Raw genomic sequence first — 16,137 nt, 5'->3', positions numbered from 1 at the left:
TGCAAAATTTGTTCAGCAGTGTTAGAGATTCTTTAAATTAACACTGTTCATATGTGGCCTAGTTCTGATTATTTTGGTTGATTACTGAAAGTTATATATACAATATTCTGTATTAGTTATGTAAGTTATTATAATATCCTCTGGTATAATGTTCAGATTTGATTTAAATATTTGCTGTGAAATTCCTTTTTGCTAATTGAAATTCATATTTCCTGACCATATCTCACTATATCTTTTGACACAATTAAAAATTAATTTCCTCTACAAATTTCTGACATATTTCATGGAAACTCAATAGCAATAGAATTTTCCTCAGCCTATGATGCCTAGGGAACTACTTTTTGATTGGTTTTGGGTGTTAAATGAGCCTAAATTTACAAAAAGGTTATTCTTACACACAAAAATAACAAATGTGGCTTTGTCATAAGACGTTTTTTCCCTTGGACTTCTTATTTCTGATTCCTCAGTTTGGAGCAAGCATATACACCTACTTTTTATCTGTAGTCTTTATTACCCACAAAAATTTTCTGGGTTTTATTTTTTTTTTTTTTTCATTTTGTCCTGTGTACTATCTCCAGTTGCTCCTTAAATGCACAACAACAACTTGGATTAGAGACTGAATATAAAATGGGAGCGGATTTTATACTGCAGGGAAAACAAGTGAAACAGAAACCCACATGCACAGCAGTTTTTGTCCCAAGTGGGAGCTGGGGAGCTCAGTGAATCACATCCTGGGAGCCCAGAGCAGCAGTTTTATTGCTTGTGCTGCTGGGGCTGCAAAGGCAGCTCATCCCCTGCCCTGCCACGTCTCTCTGTGGGATTACTCTCTCTCACACACAGAAGAGATGCAGGTGGTAGAGCCTTTTTTCACTTGAAAACAACAGCTGCGTAGCAAAAGTCAAGAAGAAAAATCCAGCTGGAGGGCTAGGTCTTGACATTTCACTTCCTCCTGTAGAACGAATAATGACATTGGGTACAGCTGCCAAGCTCTCTCTTTACCTGAGGGATGTTGTCTTAACATCCATGGAAAGTATCCACTTGGTTTTCAGTTTTATCTCATCTGGGATTTTTTTCAAGAAAAATGAAGAAAATGAAATGGCACAAAGTTCAGAAGTAGCAACAATGAAATCCTTTGTTTAGAAGTAGCCTAATGAAGTTAATCATTAATATTTTCAGATATCTTTCTGCTTCTTGGAGTGTCACTGAATCCATCTGAAATTCATTGGCCTCATAGAGCAGGTGCAATTGTCAGGGTCTCTCATCCTTAGACTGCCTTAGGTGTTGTTTCCTCACTCAAGCTAAAATTATTCTTCTGTCTTTGTGTAGCAGAGACCTTATGATCTGAATTTGCCCTGTTTCTTAGTGGACGCTGAGTATTTTCCCTTGGTTTGGTATATGGTCAGCATTTAGTGAGGGTGACTCAGCCCTCAGAAGAGGTGCATTGCAGGAGTGTTTGTATCAAATTTTGGCTAAATGAGGAATTTAGGGTACCTGTGTTCCTTACCTAATTGTCCTATTTATGTATCTGGGGTGGACAGTGTATGTAAGACAATGTAACTGCTGCACACTTCAATACAGATTTCACTGAAATTGTATGTGTCTAAAACATCATTAAGAAATGAACTAAATTCTACATCACAGCTACAAAAATATTAAAATACACCTTTTTTGTTTACTTCTAGTTACCTCAGAGAACCCTCATGAACACAGTAAGTACCAAGGCGATATAGAATATTGTTATTTTAACTTTCAGAAGGAACGTATTTCCTTATCTTTACAAAGTTTTAGCAGCTTAAGGTGGGATTCATTAACACAAACTCACTCAACATTTTGACTTATGAAATCAGTTTTCAATGACTGTCTCTGTAATGCAGGACCAGGGGTGTTTCACAGGTTCCAGTTTTCATGGAAACCATTTTCCAGTTCAGCTGAGACCCACCTGCGTTTTTTGTCTCCGTGGCAGCTTCACACGGGGAAACAACCAAAGGAGCCACAGATGGGGAAGGTTCTGTGCAATTCTCTGTCCAGGCCTCTGGTTCAAGTTTTAGAGATTTATTTCTTGGTCTGCTGCAACGCTCACCTGACGCACAGCTTAGACATCAGAGCTACCAATGTGAATTAAACATATTTCTGAAATTCTCCTGAAATATTTTCTGTCTCATAATGTTGGGATTTAAATAGCACACTGTTTTTAAATAGCACAAAATTGCATACACATTTTATTATAATACAGACTAATATGCATCACTGCTAGTGCTTCACGTTATATTTAAAGGAATCCCCATACTAGCTAACATGAAGAAAATTAGCTCTAGTCCAGCCAAATCCAGGACACAGAGAAACATGGAAATATTTTTCTTTATGCAGGATACTGAAGATTTATTTGTCATTCTGTACAAGAAACCCCCACTTCTGTTGTAATAAAAGCTGCCATCATTTCTATATTAAACATCAAGGAGAAATTTTCTATACAGAAGATTAGTGATAGCAATCACAATTAATATTTGATGGAATTAACAATTTTAGAAATTCTATTATATTTCTAAAAATACACAGAAAATAATGAAGCCACATTAAAAAGTTAAAATAGACTTTTCATTAATTTTATAGGGAAAATAGTTAAATGTGGTTTCTTGAGGGATATAGTTATCAAAAAATTCTTCTCTAGTCTAGTGGGAATATGTAATACAAAGTAATCTCTTAGAATATAATGAGAATCTTTTATTTTTAAAATTTTTATTTTTAAAATTTTACAAAAATTTTACAAAAAAAGCTTTCTAATATAGGGGTTCTTATTTTCAGAGCACGAACGTGTTAAACATGAAAAAACTGTCTCTCAGACTAAGCCAGGTAGGTTTGGTAAAGTAACCTCCACTTACACCCAGCTCTATTTAATAAGGATATGTGTGGTCTGCAAAACTTGGAGACTTCCTTGAGCTAGGCACAGGTGTTTTGCTTTATGCCATTGCTTTTTTTTTCAAGTGTCTTGGAGAGGAACAAAATGAGGGTAAAATTTAACTAAAAGGATCCAACTGTCACTGTTTTTGACTGTTCTTGTGACTTTTCTCACTGGTGTAGTAAAAAGCATTAGTAAAACCCGTTTCCCAGAGTGTGAGGAAGGAGTGCTTTACTGCCCTGCATTACATCAAAGGGGTGTACTGGGAATTAACCCTTCTCAACCTTTTCAGTAAATTAGTTATTACATTGAGTGTGGTCCCACCCAAAAGGAGAAGCTGAAATCTCATTGAGTACACACTCAGCAGTCGAGTCAGCCTGCACTTCCAGGAACTCAAAAGTAAGAGGAGCTGAAGAATAGCAACACTAACCCTGGACTGACTGTGCACTCGGGTAAACTGTTAGCATTTACTGGCTGCAGTGAGCAGAAAAAAGGGTCCCCATTTCAAACTAAGACTCAAAAATCAAGTTTTTTGAGGAGGAAGGCACTCAAGGATCCATAGCTGGGTCTGACATGAATTAACAAGACTAAGAGGATAACATCACAGGAAACTCAGTTATTGATGCTCAACTTACACCACTCCTGAGTGGTTTTACAGTCCCCACTCCAGAGGCAGTGGGGACTGGAAAGCAAGTATCCACATCCCATTGACCTTTGCTGGCAGTGCTGCACTTTTGAGTTTCACATTGAATTGAAGTGCTCATGAATAAGTGATTAAATAAATCATTTAAACCTTATGTGTTCAAGGATAAGCAAGCAGGTTTTTTTCCATTTCTTTTTCTTAATTTTTAAGAAATCAACTTCTTCTACATATTTAGTATTTTTCTCATTCATTTTTCTAATGTACAATACTCTACCTTGTAAGTTAAGCATTTTCATAGACATTTTGAAGTTTACTGGAAGCCTTGAGGATCTGATTTAGTGAGGATATATTGGTTTTGAGTCAACAGGGAAGAAAATATTTCTCTCTTCTTCTTTCTAAGACACATAAACCAAGCTTTTTATTTAACTCATTGGTCACTTTTTGTGTAGTTACAGCTAGCAGGATGATTCAGGCATTAGGTGAGTTCAGCCAAGGCAGGAATGTCCTACCAAGGAAACCAAGCTTGGTGGCCCCAGTGGTGGCCAGAAAGTGGGTTGCGTGGATGGGTGGCATGGCCGCTCACCTTTGCTGCCAAATGAAATCAGTCCTGCTGCACAATTAGCCCAATCTCATCCACAAAATAAATTTCCTTGGTAAGGCATTCTCAAGCATCAGAGCACTGTGTCACAGCCAGTATATTGGGCTGACTGGGATTTTACTCTGGCATAATACAGTACACTTCAGACACAAAACCCTTGGAATTTAAGTGTTTGAAGGGAAAAAAAAAAAAAAAAAAAAAGGAAAATGTTTTCTACATTTCCTTTAGCATAAAATCTCTATTCTCAGGTGATTAATGGTTGCTTTGGAGAAGAGAGGCTGTTCTGAGTTTCATTTGATGACTGGAAGTATTAATCTGCAGGCACTGGTGGTAACAGTGCTTGTGCCTGCTGTGTGCCAATGAGTGCTCTTGGGTTAGCAGCTTGAATTATAAAAGCTTCATTCTGTACAAAACAGTGGCCTCCTTTTTAACCTTGATTCAGTGCAGCTTCAAAACATTTTTCCTATGCCTCCTGTCATCAGACTTAGAAGTATCACATGACTGAAATACTACGGAATTTCAGAAAATATATTGATCCCGTAGGGAAAAGCTTAAATTAAAGAGTGTTTTGTGTATGTCAGAGAAAGCAAGTAAAGCAAGGAAATTCATTCCTGATGTAATTCTGCTGAAACTGTCTGCAATACACAGAGAAATGTTTATGGCCTTATTTTTTCCATTTAAATTAGGTACATCAGGGGGAAAAAAAATTAATATTAATGGTTGTAGTGCAGCAAAACTGGAGCCCTGCAGAGCAAATAAATTCTCTTCAATGAAAGATTTCAGAACTTTAAACTTTTGTCTTACTCAAAATCAGGATTTTTTTTTAATATTTATAAAATTTATTTTTTTACTCTTTATAGCTTTATGTCCTCAAAATTGCTTAATTTTTTATTTGCAAGACTCCTCATGATAGGGTAAATAAAGAAAAAATATGAAAAATTAGAAATTTTGCTTCTGTTCTTGGCAAAATAATTTGTATTATCCTCATCATATGTATTTCCCTGCTTTTCTTCATACTGAATGTGGTGAGCAGAACTATTTTAGGAAGACTGATGTCTTGAAGTTTATTCCATTATAGAAACTCCTTAAGTCTGGATATTCTACTCCTTCAGTTTCCCTTCTGGCTACAACCAGTGGCTAGAAACTCAGAGAAAAATCCAAGCAGCCATCCCCTATAATTCTGCCAGGGAAGGTATCAGGGTGTTCTCCAGTGGAATCAGCAGACCAATATTTGCTGTGTGGTTAGCCTGCAGAATAGGTAGGTGAATGAATACCAAAGAATTACTATATTCATTCCCAGATGAATGTATATCCATATGCAAGCTCAATTTTCAAGAATAAATTCATTCTGAGAAGAAACACTACCCTGAATTTCAAATGAATCAGATATGCCATTCACTCACAAACTTATTTCCCTACTTATTTCCCCACAGACTTATTATCCCAGAGTTACAAAGCAAATATTGTTGTATATTCTCAACAGAATTAGGAAAGGAAAAATATCTTATTTAGTGTTCAAAGGTGTTAGGATAATATCCAAAGAAAGAGAAGCCTTTTGATTCTTACTTGTCATTAATCCAATGCGTGTCACAGGGCCTTTGTTTAAAGTCAGCATACTGGGTTTTCTTCTGTATTGGTACATAGAAAGTTTCATGTCCCACTCTAAATTAGTGAAATGCACTGTTACATGTAAAAACTCCTCTTTTACAGCAGGAAAAAAGACACTTTCAATAAGTTGCATCTTCAAGCTACTGGTTGTGCTATAAAACATTTGAAGCATCACAGACACGGAGAAGAGATTTTTGATTCACTGCTTTCAGAAGAAACTGACAGTAACAATAGCTGAGTAAGGGGGATAAAAACTCCCTAAACTTAATACAAATTAAGAGAAATTAAATTTTCACACACCAGAAAACATATGAAAAGCATAGCAATGCAGAGATATATTTAATTTCCAAATAACAGAAAATATCAGTATCCATAGAGCTCTATCTCTCCGTAAATTTGACCACATCAGTACTGATTTTCTTCCAGAAATAGACCAAACAAGCAAGAGAAAGGGACCAAGACATATCTGCCCAACCTGATCTCCACCCAGTCATTGTCATCTTCAACCTGATGCCTTCCAGAGGTCTTAGTGGAAAGGAAGGGGCCAAAGGCAGGTGGCTGTAAACTGCTTTCAGGAAAAAGAGCAAATACAGTCTGAAAGTGTCTTAGGCATATTTAAGAAGAGTTTAGTAGTGTGTGTGATTGTTAGGAGGTTAGGAGAGAGGCTTGAATTCAATTATGGAAAAAGACATAAAATGGCTATAAAATGGTTATAAAAGGATGAGGTAGGGTGAATTCAAAATCAGCCAAACTGGGTAGAGTAGAAATCTGAACATAAACATCCCAGTTTCCACCTGACTGGGACATTGAGAAGGTAAAACAAACCCCTTTGAAAAGTGATTCAAAAGTGCAGTCCCACCAATTTACTTGGAGAGGAGGAAGTTCAGGTCTGGTGGCTGATGTTAACTCAGGTCCACATCATCTGAGAATTGTGCTGAGCAAGTCCACAGGCAGTTCAAGAGCATGTGGGCTTGGGCAGCTCTTCCCATGAGATTGGCAGAAGCTGAAGACTGCTCCAAGGTCTTGTGACAGATGTCCAGCTAGGTCTAGGTAGGCTTGTGCAGTAGCAGGTGGTATGGGCTGGCATTCAGACCATCCCCTGTGTCCCTCTGTGAGCTACTATGTCCTTGGGCGTCTTTTTCATCTTCAGAGTGCAGACACATGTGGATACCCGCCCCCATGTTTGTGGTTTGGCAGGGTCTAAAAAGAACTTCTTAGCTATGTTTAATACCAAGCTGTTAGACACTCAGAAAGGTGCTGTTGGCAGAGGTGTACTGGATGCAGGAACAGGATGGTTTCCACCTGAGTGCCTGCCTGAAATTCGCTGAAGGTTATGTGGCTGTTTTCCCGCACCTGAGACAGTAATTTACTTTTACTCTGAGTATGATCTCACCATGCAGTCAGAACTCATAATGCCTGCATGCTGTTTTACAGTGCTATAATGAGATAGAGATGCTGAAGACATGCATTTATTTTGTCATTGTGAACCCTATGCATAATATCACCTATAGAAATATTTTTCCAATTATATGAACCTTGCTAACACGTTGTGATTTTAATGCTGCTTTCACCATACAGAGGAGAAAATTAAACAACAAAAGACAACTCCCACTGAGAAGTCAGGTAAAAATAAGTGATTCTCTCCTGATTTATGGAGGTGGATGGGGGGTATTAAACACTATTCAGCACTCATCTAGTGTAGTTCATTTGCATTGCAATATTTTTTTATAGTATTTTAAAATATGTAACTGATAACAAAGCAAAACCAACAGAGTGATAATTGCAGCTTCTGTTCCATAAAGAATTTTCTTTCCAATGGTGAAGACAGGTGAAGGCCTTTCAGCTCCTTAGCTACTTATTCCAGCCCCTCATTAGCCAGAACTGAAATGAAATGAGGTGTAGCTATAAATCAGACCTCTGAAAGGATCCCAAATATCAGGATAAATTACCAGATGGATTAGGACTTTGGATCAGTCTTATGGAGAAAATGTTTTTGGGACTGAACTCTAAATCTTTGGGTTTTATCTGTGATTAAGACCTTATAGTTTTTTTAATATAATGCTGACAGTAAAAATAAAAAAAAATAAAAACAAAACAAAACAAGTAATAATGAATGTTCTAGAAGCTGTGAAGAGTCAGCCAAGGAATTAGAACATTCTCATCATCACTGGCAGTCAACACCAAACTGTCGTAACTTTCGGAGTTCAAATTCTGTGCATCCTTGCACAAGCAGAGGGAGCTAAGAACAAGTGAGAACTGAATCCAATAAAATACTTGAATGATAAAAAAATGGGGGGAGAAAAAGCATATTTTCTCTTCTTTCTGTATCTAACTTTTACAATTTAACTTCTTTTGTCTTCTGCAGCCCAGGCAAAGCCAGCAAGTATGTGATTCTTACCTTAATCTGAAAAATTCCTGTAAAATTGTTGGATGTGTGTGTCTTTTTTCACATTTACATAAAGAAACATGCCCTTGGCAATTTCTACTTTTGTTTGAAATTATAATGTCTTTATCACCACATCTTCCATTCCTTTCATTTAACATACTGTCTTGTAGTTGATATTTAAAAATCCATTTGGCATAACCAGTTGCTTCAGTGCAGGAGACAATTCATTCTACTTTTCCTGTATCAAATGTCCCAAAACCAAAAATTCGTATAGGAGTTACAAGCTTTTTAAAAAACACTATTCAGAATTACCCAGGTTGGATAAATGTTCCTGCTAAGTTAAAAAAAGACAAACAGAAATTAATTTGATTGCATCCTGAATTCTTCTCAGTCAAAAAGAACTTAAGGAAGAGTCCATACCTTAACTTACCACACAGCCTAGTTATTAGTTTTCTATACCTTTCACACCTTCAGAATGCAGATTAAACTACAATAATAATAATTAAAACTGTCAATTAATTCTCCAAATAATTTAATGATCAAAACAATTCCAAATATGGGAAATGAATCGCTCCTCACTGAACCAATTTTTCATTCATGCTTCATAAAAGTGTTTCCCATTTGAAATTCTGTATGATGTCTTCATCTCAGCATTTCTCAACTTGTCTCCCCACCTGAAATCATAGTTACTAGGAGTTCAATTATTCATCTGAGTAGCAGAAAGGCTGAGGCATATTACCCTTTTTTCAGAGGCTGTTTATATTTTCAGCACTTTCCACTTTACAGCATCCTTTTGGGTCCTCATTTCTCAAGTGAAAAGTGATGCACAGTTCTTGAGCTGTGGGAAACATCACCTGGAAACAAGGCCAGCAGAGCTGTCCATTGATTCCACAACCCTAAAATGTATTTTGGCCCCAGTTTCCATTGCATGTCTGCTGCTGTGCTATGAGATCAGTGTGGGGTGGATTTTTTTCTAAGTCTTTCTAAAAAAAAAAAAAGCTTCTTCAACTTTTCTATTTCCAGCAACATAACATAAATTATAATTTTTTCAATAATAATTATGAAGTAGAAGGATGGGGGATGAGTAGGGAAGCAGGCATGTGGAGATGAGATGCATTTTCCACATCTAAATATAATTTATTCATATGTAATAGTATGTGTCCAAGACTTTGGGAATTCAGTTCAAGTAAATCTGAATCAAGAAGAAAGGATGAGTGATGGTTGTTGAGTTTACTCTGCACTCTCCTTTCCAATAATAAAAATTGAAAATAGATAACAATTACATTGAAAAAATTATAGGAGACCCTACTGAACTTATTTCTTCCTTAAGACACATGCATGACTCTTACTGGCATTAATAGTAGCTATATTTGTGAAGCTATGTGCAGTACTAATGAACTTTGTTATTTTGTGGCAGATCCCTCAGTGGATAATCTTTTAATAACCATAAGCCATTTGTGGGTTTCTTTTTCAAAATAACAGCATGGAACAAGAGAAATGAAACGTTTAATCCTGAAAAACATACATGCAATCCTTCTTATTAATAAAAAAACCAAAAAAACACAAAGAGAAACAATCACAAGTGCAAAATATAATTTAGAAACATTATGGCAATTTTATTATGCTGTTGTTTTTTGTCTAGAGCATGAAGCAGTCAGACCTGAAAAAGACATTTCCCTTACAAAACCAGGTAAGCACTCCTGCATTTTATTTTGCATATTTATTTTGAAAATGTTATTTAAAGAAGTAGTGAAATCAATTGCATATGACAAAAGCCAAAACCATGGCCCTATGATCTATTTTGATGTATAGAATGGCCCTGTCATGCCCTAACAAAAACTAAATAGCACAGTACATACTTGTAATGCTAGTTGTCATTTTAAGATATAGATATATGTGTATATCAAAGGTCAAATTTCTGCTTCTGTAATTCCATTGATGTCAAAGACATATGCCTGCAAAGAATTTTAACTGCTTTCTGAAACTGCCATCTTTAAATAGCTCAATTTTGCTAATTATTTGTGGGGATCTGCCTTTTATTTGGACTTCACAAAAGAGTTAGACCCCCAAGATGAGCAATGCTATAATTTTCATCCATCACAGGTATCATATGATATATTATTCAGGTCTTGATCTGTCACTATCCATCATCTGTGGTAAATGTGTCTGATATCATAGCTCATGCACAGTCTCACTTGCACAAGACAGAGCAAAATTGATGCTGGTATAGGAAGGAGCATTGTTCAGCTTCACTGTGGACTATCATCACAGGTTTAAAAAATGCCTGCTCCATGCTTCCTGATGAAAGGAAATAAGTGAAGAATTAAAATTTTTATCATTAACATCAGTCAACCTTAATCCTAGCAAAACAATTACAGTCTGTAAATGAGAACACCCTTACTACTATCATTCATTATTATTAGATTGTTATTAATTACTGTGAGATTAGTAAAAATATGTTTTGATACATAGAAACATATAGAACAAATGAAGTCATTCTCTGCCATAGTAGTATGCTGAACCTGATTGCTTTGACCAATTTTCTTTCCTCTTTTTGCTTCCCAGTCAAACCAAAAAACACTGCAAGTATGTGTAATGACTTATTTCTTATGGAATAGAAACCTTCTTTTCAAATGCATGTTCTCTCAATTTGCATTGTTGCAGTTTTGTCATGTTAGATAATGCTATTTTCTTGCTTATACTACAGATAATATTACTGTTACTTACAGTAATCTGCTTACTAACAGCCAAGCACAACAAAATCAAGCATGTTTATAATGCAATATTGTGAAGCTGGAAGATTCAAACTCTGCAATTTTTACTGCCTAGAAAATAATGTAAATTACACTGGTAGAAAAACTGATATTCTGCTGGTTTTAGATGAATGTAGATGTGTAATTTATATTTATGCAAATATATTTATTGAAAATAAGAAAAGAGCATGTAGCATAACTGAATAAGACAAGGTTTTCCTTACTTCTTTTACCATTCAGAAATTACTTACATCATTAAGTCACTGAGCACATTGTTGGCCTTGCTCCCATAAAAGCTTTTTTAAATAAAAAAACTTAAATTAAAGAAGAGAAAGCAATATTTCCAATTTAGATTATTTTTAAGGAGGATTCAAGGGGAATTTGCCACATTGCAAAAACTTCCACTGAAGTCATAGGATGTACTTTTTAAGGTCATTTTTGGAAGACTTCTGAACAGATGAAGAGTTCTGTGCTTATTGTGGCGAGTCATTATACATTACATACTGCAAAGCATGGTCAGACGAGAATCAGAAGAACAGTGTTTGTACTGCGTGCTTTGAATTGTGAAAATGCTGATGTATGGACTTTCACAGATGAATTAGTTGTTGCCTCTTTACCACGGGATCTGTGTTTTCTTTTTGGTGCTGTGCCTTGCACATCAAGACCAAACCATATGTTATTTTGATGGAAAGTAAGCTGACGACAAGGCAAAGCAAACTGATTCACTTCAACTTCCTAGACCAGTCATCTATGCTAGGTTTGTAAAGTTAGAGAGGATGAATACCTGCTCTTAAACACCTGTAGGAAACAGTGTTACTCTGAACCCCAGATGTAAAGCCAAAGTGTGAGCACAAGGCATCTGCAATGTGCCTACCCTGAAGGATCTCCTTCAGCCCTGAACTGCAGCGTTCCATTTTCGAGTTATTATTGAAAAATTATAAAACCTGTGAAGCTATCCATGGGTCTATTTCCATTTTTGCCAGTATTTTAAGAAAATTTTCCTCTATTTAATTATGTTATTCACTTTTTTCAGTCTTGTTTTCACTGAATCTGTTCACTGACGTGTAATGTCTTCTGCAGTGATTTATCTGAGGGACCCAGTGATGGCACTCACTTCTGTTAGAGGTTCATCACAGATTTAAGTGACATATTCCTTATGCTTTCATCACAAAAATCACTGTCTACAATGCTTTTTTATCAAGAGATATATTACTCTGCTATATTGTGAATACAAGGAGTAGACAGGATATTTTCCCTTGATCTTTGCAGAGGGATGTTTGTACCACATTCTTGAGCTTATATTCTGCTGCTTTAAATGATTATAAAGGTTAACAGTGCCTTTAGAAAAACAGAAAAAGAAATAGGAAAAAGAAGGAAAAACTGTAACAAGCAGACCTATGGTCATTTACAAAAGTTATTCTCTATACACTGCCGCTTTTTGAGCAAACCATCCTTGAATATATCTTGCTTAAGATTTTAAGCACCAGAGCTATCTATTTTAAATTTATTTTCTACACTTAAAGGAGAACACTTAGTTGGATCACTGCCTTCTTTATTTATAGAGGTCTATATAGCTTTGCTTCATGTATTTCTTAGCCAGGTGTACAGTGTACTTACCATAACATGAACATACCTATTGTGTAATTCAGTATGAGATGCAGTAATAGACACAAAATACCCACTGATTTTGGAGTTCAGGTCCAGTGGGAATGTAAAATAAATTAATATATTTATCCTCAGCTGAATTCATTCACACACTGTATCATGCTCAGTCTTACTGTAAAAGCAAATGTGGTTGAAGTAGGTAAAGAAATTGGATCATTTGGGAATGCAGGGAATAAGAAATAAACAGAAAGACAAGGCTGAGTTTAAAAACTACCCAAATTAACAACACATACAATTTCATAGTAGTAACTTGCTACCATGGTCTAACCTGGAAGGCAAGTATACACCACATAGCCACTCACTGAATTTTAAAAACAATTATTAAATCATCTTTTTCACTATTTCTGTTTTAGTGTACCGGAGGGTCTTTGGCAGCCATTGACCATACATCAAACTTGAATGCGTAATGAAACAGAATTTACTCCCTGCATACTGAATAAAGACTCACAGATTGTTTAACATTACCTTGAACAGAAAACAAAGCTGGTGGCAGATCTTACACATGAAGGAGTACCAAACTGTGGTTTGCAAGAGGAGGAATATGTAGGAATACTTTAAATAAAGACCCTAAAAATTGGCAAATTATATTCCCACTTGGGTTTATCATGAAAGCCCCATAATAGGGGTAATATATTACCCAGTGCTCTCAGAGTCAGTTGAAGTTTGTTGATGGAATGAGAAAAGGGTATAGCCCTTACATTTCATGCAACAGACAATCAGACCAACTGCCCTTCAGGTCATCAGTCTTCCAGTACCTGACTGTCTAAGGAAATCAAGTAATCCTAAATTATGGTACATGCACATAACCGGGCCCATCCAGATCCCTTGGAGAGACATTCCCTCCATTAAGAAGTGAGAGCATGAAACTCGTTCCTAGATTTAGTACTTCAGAGAAAATCTTAGTTTTTTCCTTCTAAAAATGGGAAAAGCTGTTAATTATTCCATGGGTCACAGTGCAGAAATGTATAGTTTTTCAGAAGCTATGAGCAAGATCATAAGCAAAAAGATAAATATTAAAGGACTTTAGCATGTTAGCATTTAATAGCAGCAAAACTGGCCTTTGTTGAATGCCTGTGGTGCCTAACCATTGAGCACTGACATTTACAGGTCTCCTTATGGGCCAAGACATGAGTGAAAGTTTCCTGGGATGTGTTAGGGAAAATGATGCTTAATTACTCAGCCTTCCTGTTGAAAAAGCATTGACTGAAACATTTTCACCTTGGTGTGAGCTTGTGTTCATCTGAAGCCAAAACTCAGCAGGAAGAAAGTACAGAGATAACTCAGTCAAAGGAATACCCTTAAATGCTTTGTGATCTTATTCCTTTTTTGTCCTGCTCTAAGTTCTAAGAAAAAAGGCTTTGCTTGGGTAGCAAGGTCATTATTTTTATTTCAAACTGTATTCTTACCTAAAACTGGGACTAATGAAATAGTGATGGGTAAAAAATTCTTGGGTTCAAAATGACAATGTAATTAATTTCTTTGATTTAAAATGAGTGATGATGATTTACACCAGCAAATTTCTATCCATTGGACTGACCAATTTTCATCAATTATTTTGGGTATTATATTAGCACCGGAATATACACTTCTCTTGTGCTAGGTGGTGTGGAAAGATGTAGTCAAAATCTCTCAACAGATTTAATTCTTAAAAGGCAAGTCAAACTGCTAGTGTGGGAGAAACACTTAGGGGTCAATGCCAGCTATTCAAGGTCAGGGTCAGTCTTTGGCTGGGAAGTGTAGACAATAAGAGAGGTAACAATTAAACTGAATACATTTTTTGGAAAATAGCACAAAGAGCTATAACCTTGAAGGCACACTTAAAAATAAGTCTGTTTAAATATTTGCTTGCTGGAAAGCTTTGATTAGCACAGTGTTTGCATTTGCAGGAATCATTGCATGCTGGATTATAATACTTCAAAGAGTGAGACTCTTAGCTTTCAGTGTGAAATTCTACATACACGCCCATTGTTAAGGCACATTTGTTTGTAAATTAATACCCTGCAGAAAAGTTGCAGATGAAAGAGAAGATCTGTTTAAATGGTTGCTTGCCTTGAAAAAACATGGTACTGAAATTCTTGTTCTTTTGCTTCCCTTCCCCGCCCCTTTTCTCTTCATTATTGGTTATTTTCCTGGAGAGCCAACAGCTGAAATCCCAACATCAGGTAAATATTACATTTTTTTAGTGTGCCTCATGGAAAGAACTAATGAACATAGCAGTGTTGATTAATGCATGTTGCTCATCAGCAAGGAACAGGGATAATGTAAAGCAGCATGGGTGAGTGGCAGCATTGCAGCTACCCAGGTCCCTGCCATAGGCTCTTCTTTTCATCTGATTATGTGATTTTCATTTTCATTGTTCATCTTCTGCAGCATGTTTTGGTGAGCTAGACACATGTGATCCTCACTGAAAGAGCTGGTGTGAATCAGGTGACACAGTCACCAGAGGACACTGAAGAAAGCGTTATTACTGGTTGGACAATGCAAAGTGCAAATGAACCTTTTGAAGGCAGCCAGCAATTTTTCTGCTGTAGTCAACAGGGAATACTGAAATGGTGTCAGGTGCCTGAAGTGATATACTTTGCTTAATTTCAATCTGCCTTGTTGAATGGAGTCACAGACCAAATGTATTTGCATCTCGGGAAAAAGGATGTGGGAAAGGAAACAGCACATGCTCTAAGTGAATGTAGACTAAGAAAAACACCCTTCAATAAAATAAAACAAAACACAACCTATTGCTGCAGAACTTCTAAATAGTCACATATGATAATTCTAAAAGTGCATCTAGCTCCATATCCTGTGAATTTTTGTTTGTTTAATTTCAGATGTTTGAATTCACTCTGGGAAAGAGCACAAGAAGCTAGCAATAGGCAGAGTCCTTCCCTAGTGTATTTTAGCCACAAATAAATAGGTAAATCTGGCAGTAGTTAGGGAATTACAGAATTCAAATGATAAAGTCTTTATCAGGATTTTCTAAACTACTCTGCAACCAGAATTATTCAAACAATTTCTAGCTCTACACCAAGCCCAGAACTGCTACTGCCACTAAGTGTAGCAGGCAATGCTGCAATACTACAGACACTGTAAACATCCCAGGAAAAACATTTACCCCAGTAATTCTTCCAGGGAAATTACCAGGGAGAGAATCTTTGTGCAATGTGACTATTGTAAAAGAGCCCTGCATATCTGATGCCTGTCACTTAATGTTATTTCTTTGCAAATCTTTCTAGCCACAAAAAAACCAAAGACAACTAAGGAAAAAGAAGGTAGGAATTTACTCCATGTGTTCATATATATGTAGAAAATCACAATAAAAATACTATGAGATTGCAAATTTGCATATATTGTTGTTTGAGGCAACCTTTAAAATATCTGTGTTAATTCTAAAAGAATTTTAGTTGAAAACTCTAGGTAAAATCTATTCAACAGTCAGTTTACCAAACTTTAACTGTGCTACTTTTTCTTTGTAGAAAAAACTACTGAGAAGAAACAGCTGAAAGATGAAAAAACTAAAGGTAATAAAGGGATGAAAATCTCTGCAAACAGCAATAAAAATGCAAACATTCAGGTTTGGGGGTTTTTATGGGATTA

General features: G+C 36.2%; 1 protein-coding gene across 19 annotated transcripts in view; it reads left to right on the top strand.

Moving 5' to 3' along the window:
* Positions 1-16,137, top strand: part of TRDN (triadin) — a 231,918-nt gene that overhangs the window by 190,984 nt on the left and 24,797 nt on the right. For 15 of the 19 annotated variants that reach the window (XM_058835672.1, XM_058835685.1, XM_058835682.1 and 12 more), the window contains 9 exons: positions 1,683-1,709; positions 2,803-2,850; positions 7,324-7,368; positions 8,111-8,128; positions 9,774-9,821; positions 10,697-10,717; positions 14,685-14,711; positions 15,777-15,812; positions 16,017-16,061. In XM_058835672.1, the coding sequence (XP_058691655.1) occupies positions 1,683-1,709; positions 2,803-2,850; positions 7,324-7,368; positions 8,111-8,128; positions 9,774-9,821; positions 10,697-10,717; positions 14,685-14,711; positions 15,777-15,812; positions 16,017-16,061 (315 nt within the window). The remainder of the gene's footprint in view (positions 1-1,682; positions 1,710-2,802; positions 2,851-7,323; positions 7,369-8,110; positions 8,129-9,773; positions 9,822-10,696; positions 10,718-14,684; positions 14,712-15,776; positions 15,813-16,016; positions 16,062-16,137) is intronic. The other 4 variants (XM_058835684.1, XM_058835676.1, XM_058835671.1 and 1 more) reach the window with 3 other exon arrangements.

Source organism: Poecile atricapillus, chromosome 3, assembly GCF_030490865.1.
Source record: "Poecile atricapillus isolate bPoeAtr1 chromosome 3, bPoeAtr1.hap1, whole genome shotgun sequence".
NCBI lineage: Eukaryota > Metazoa > Chordata > Aves > Passeriformes > Paridae > Poecile > Poecile atricapillus.
The sequence above is the reverse complement of the archived record's forward strand: the minus strand, read 5'-3'. Positions and strand labels throughout refer to the sequence as shown.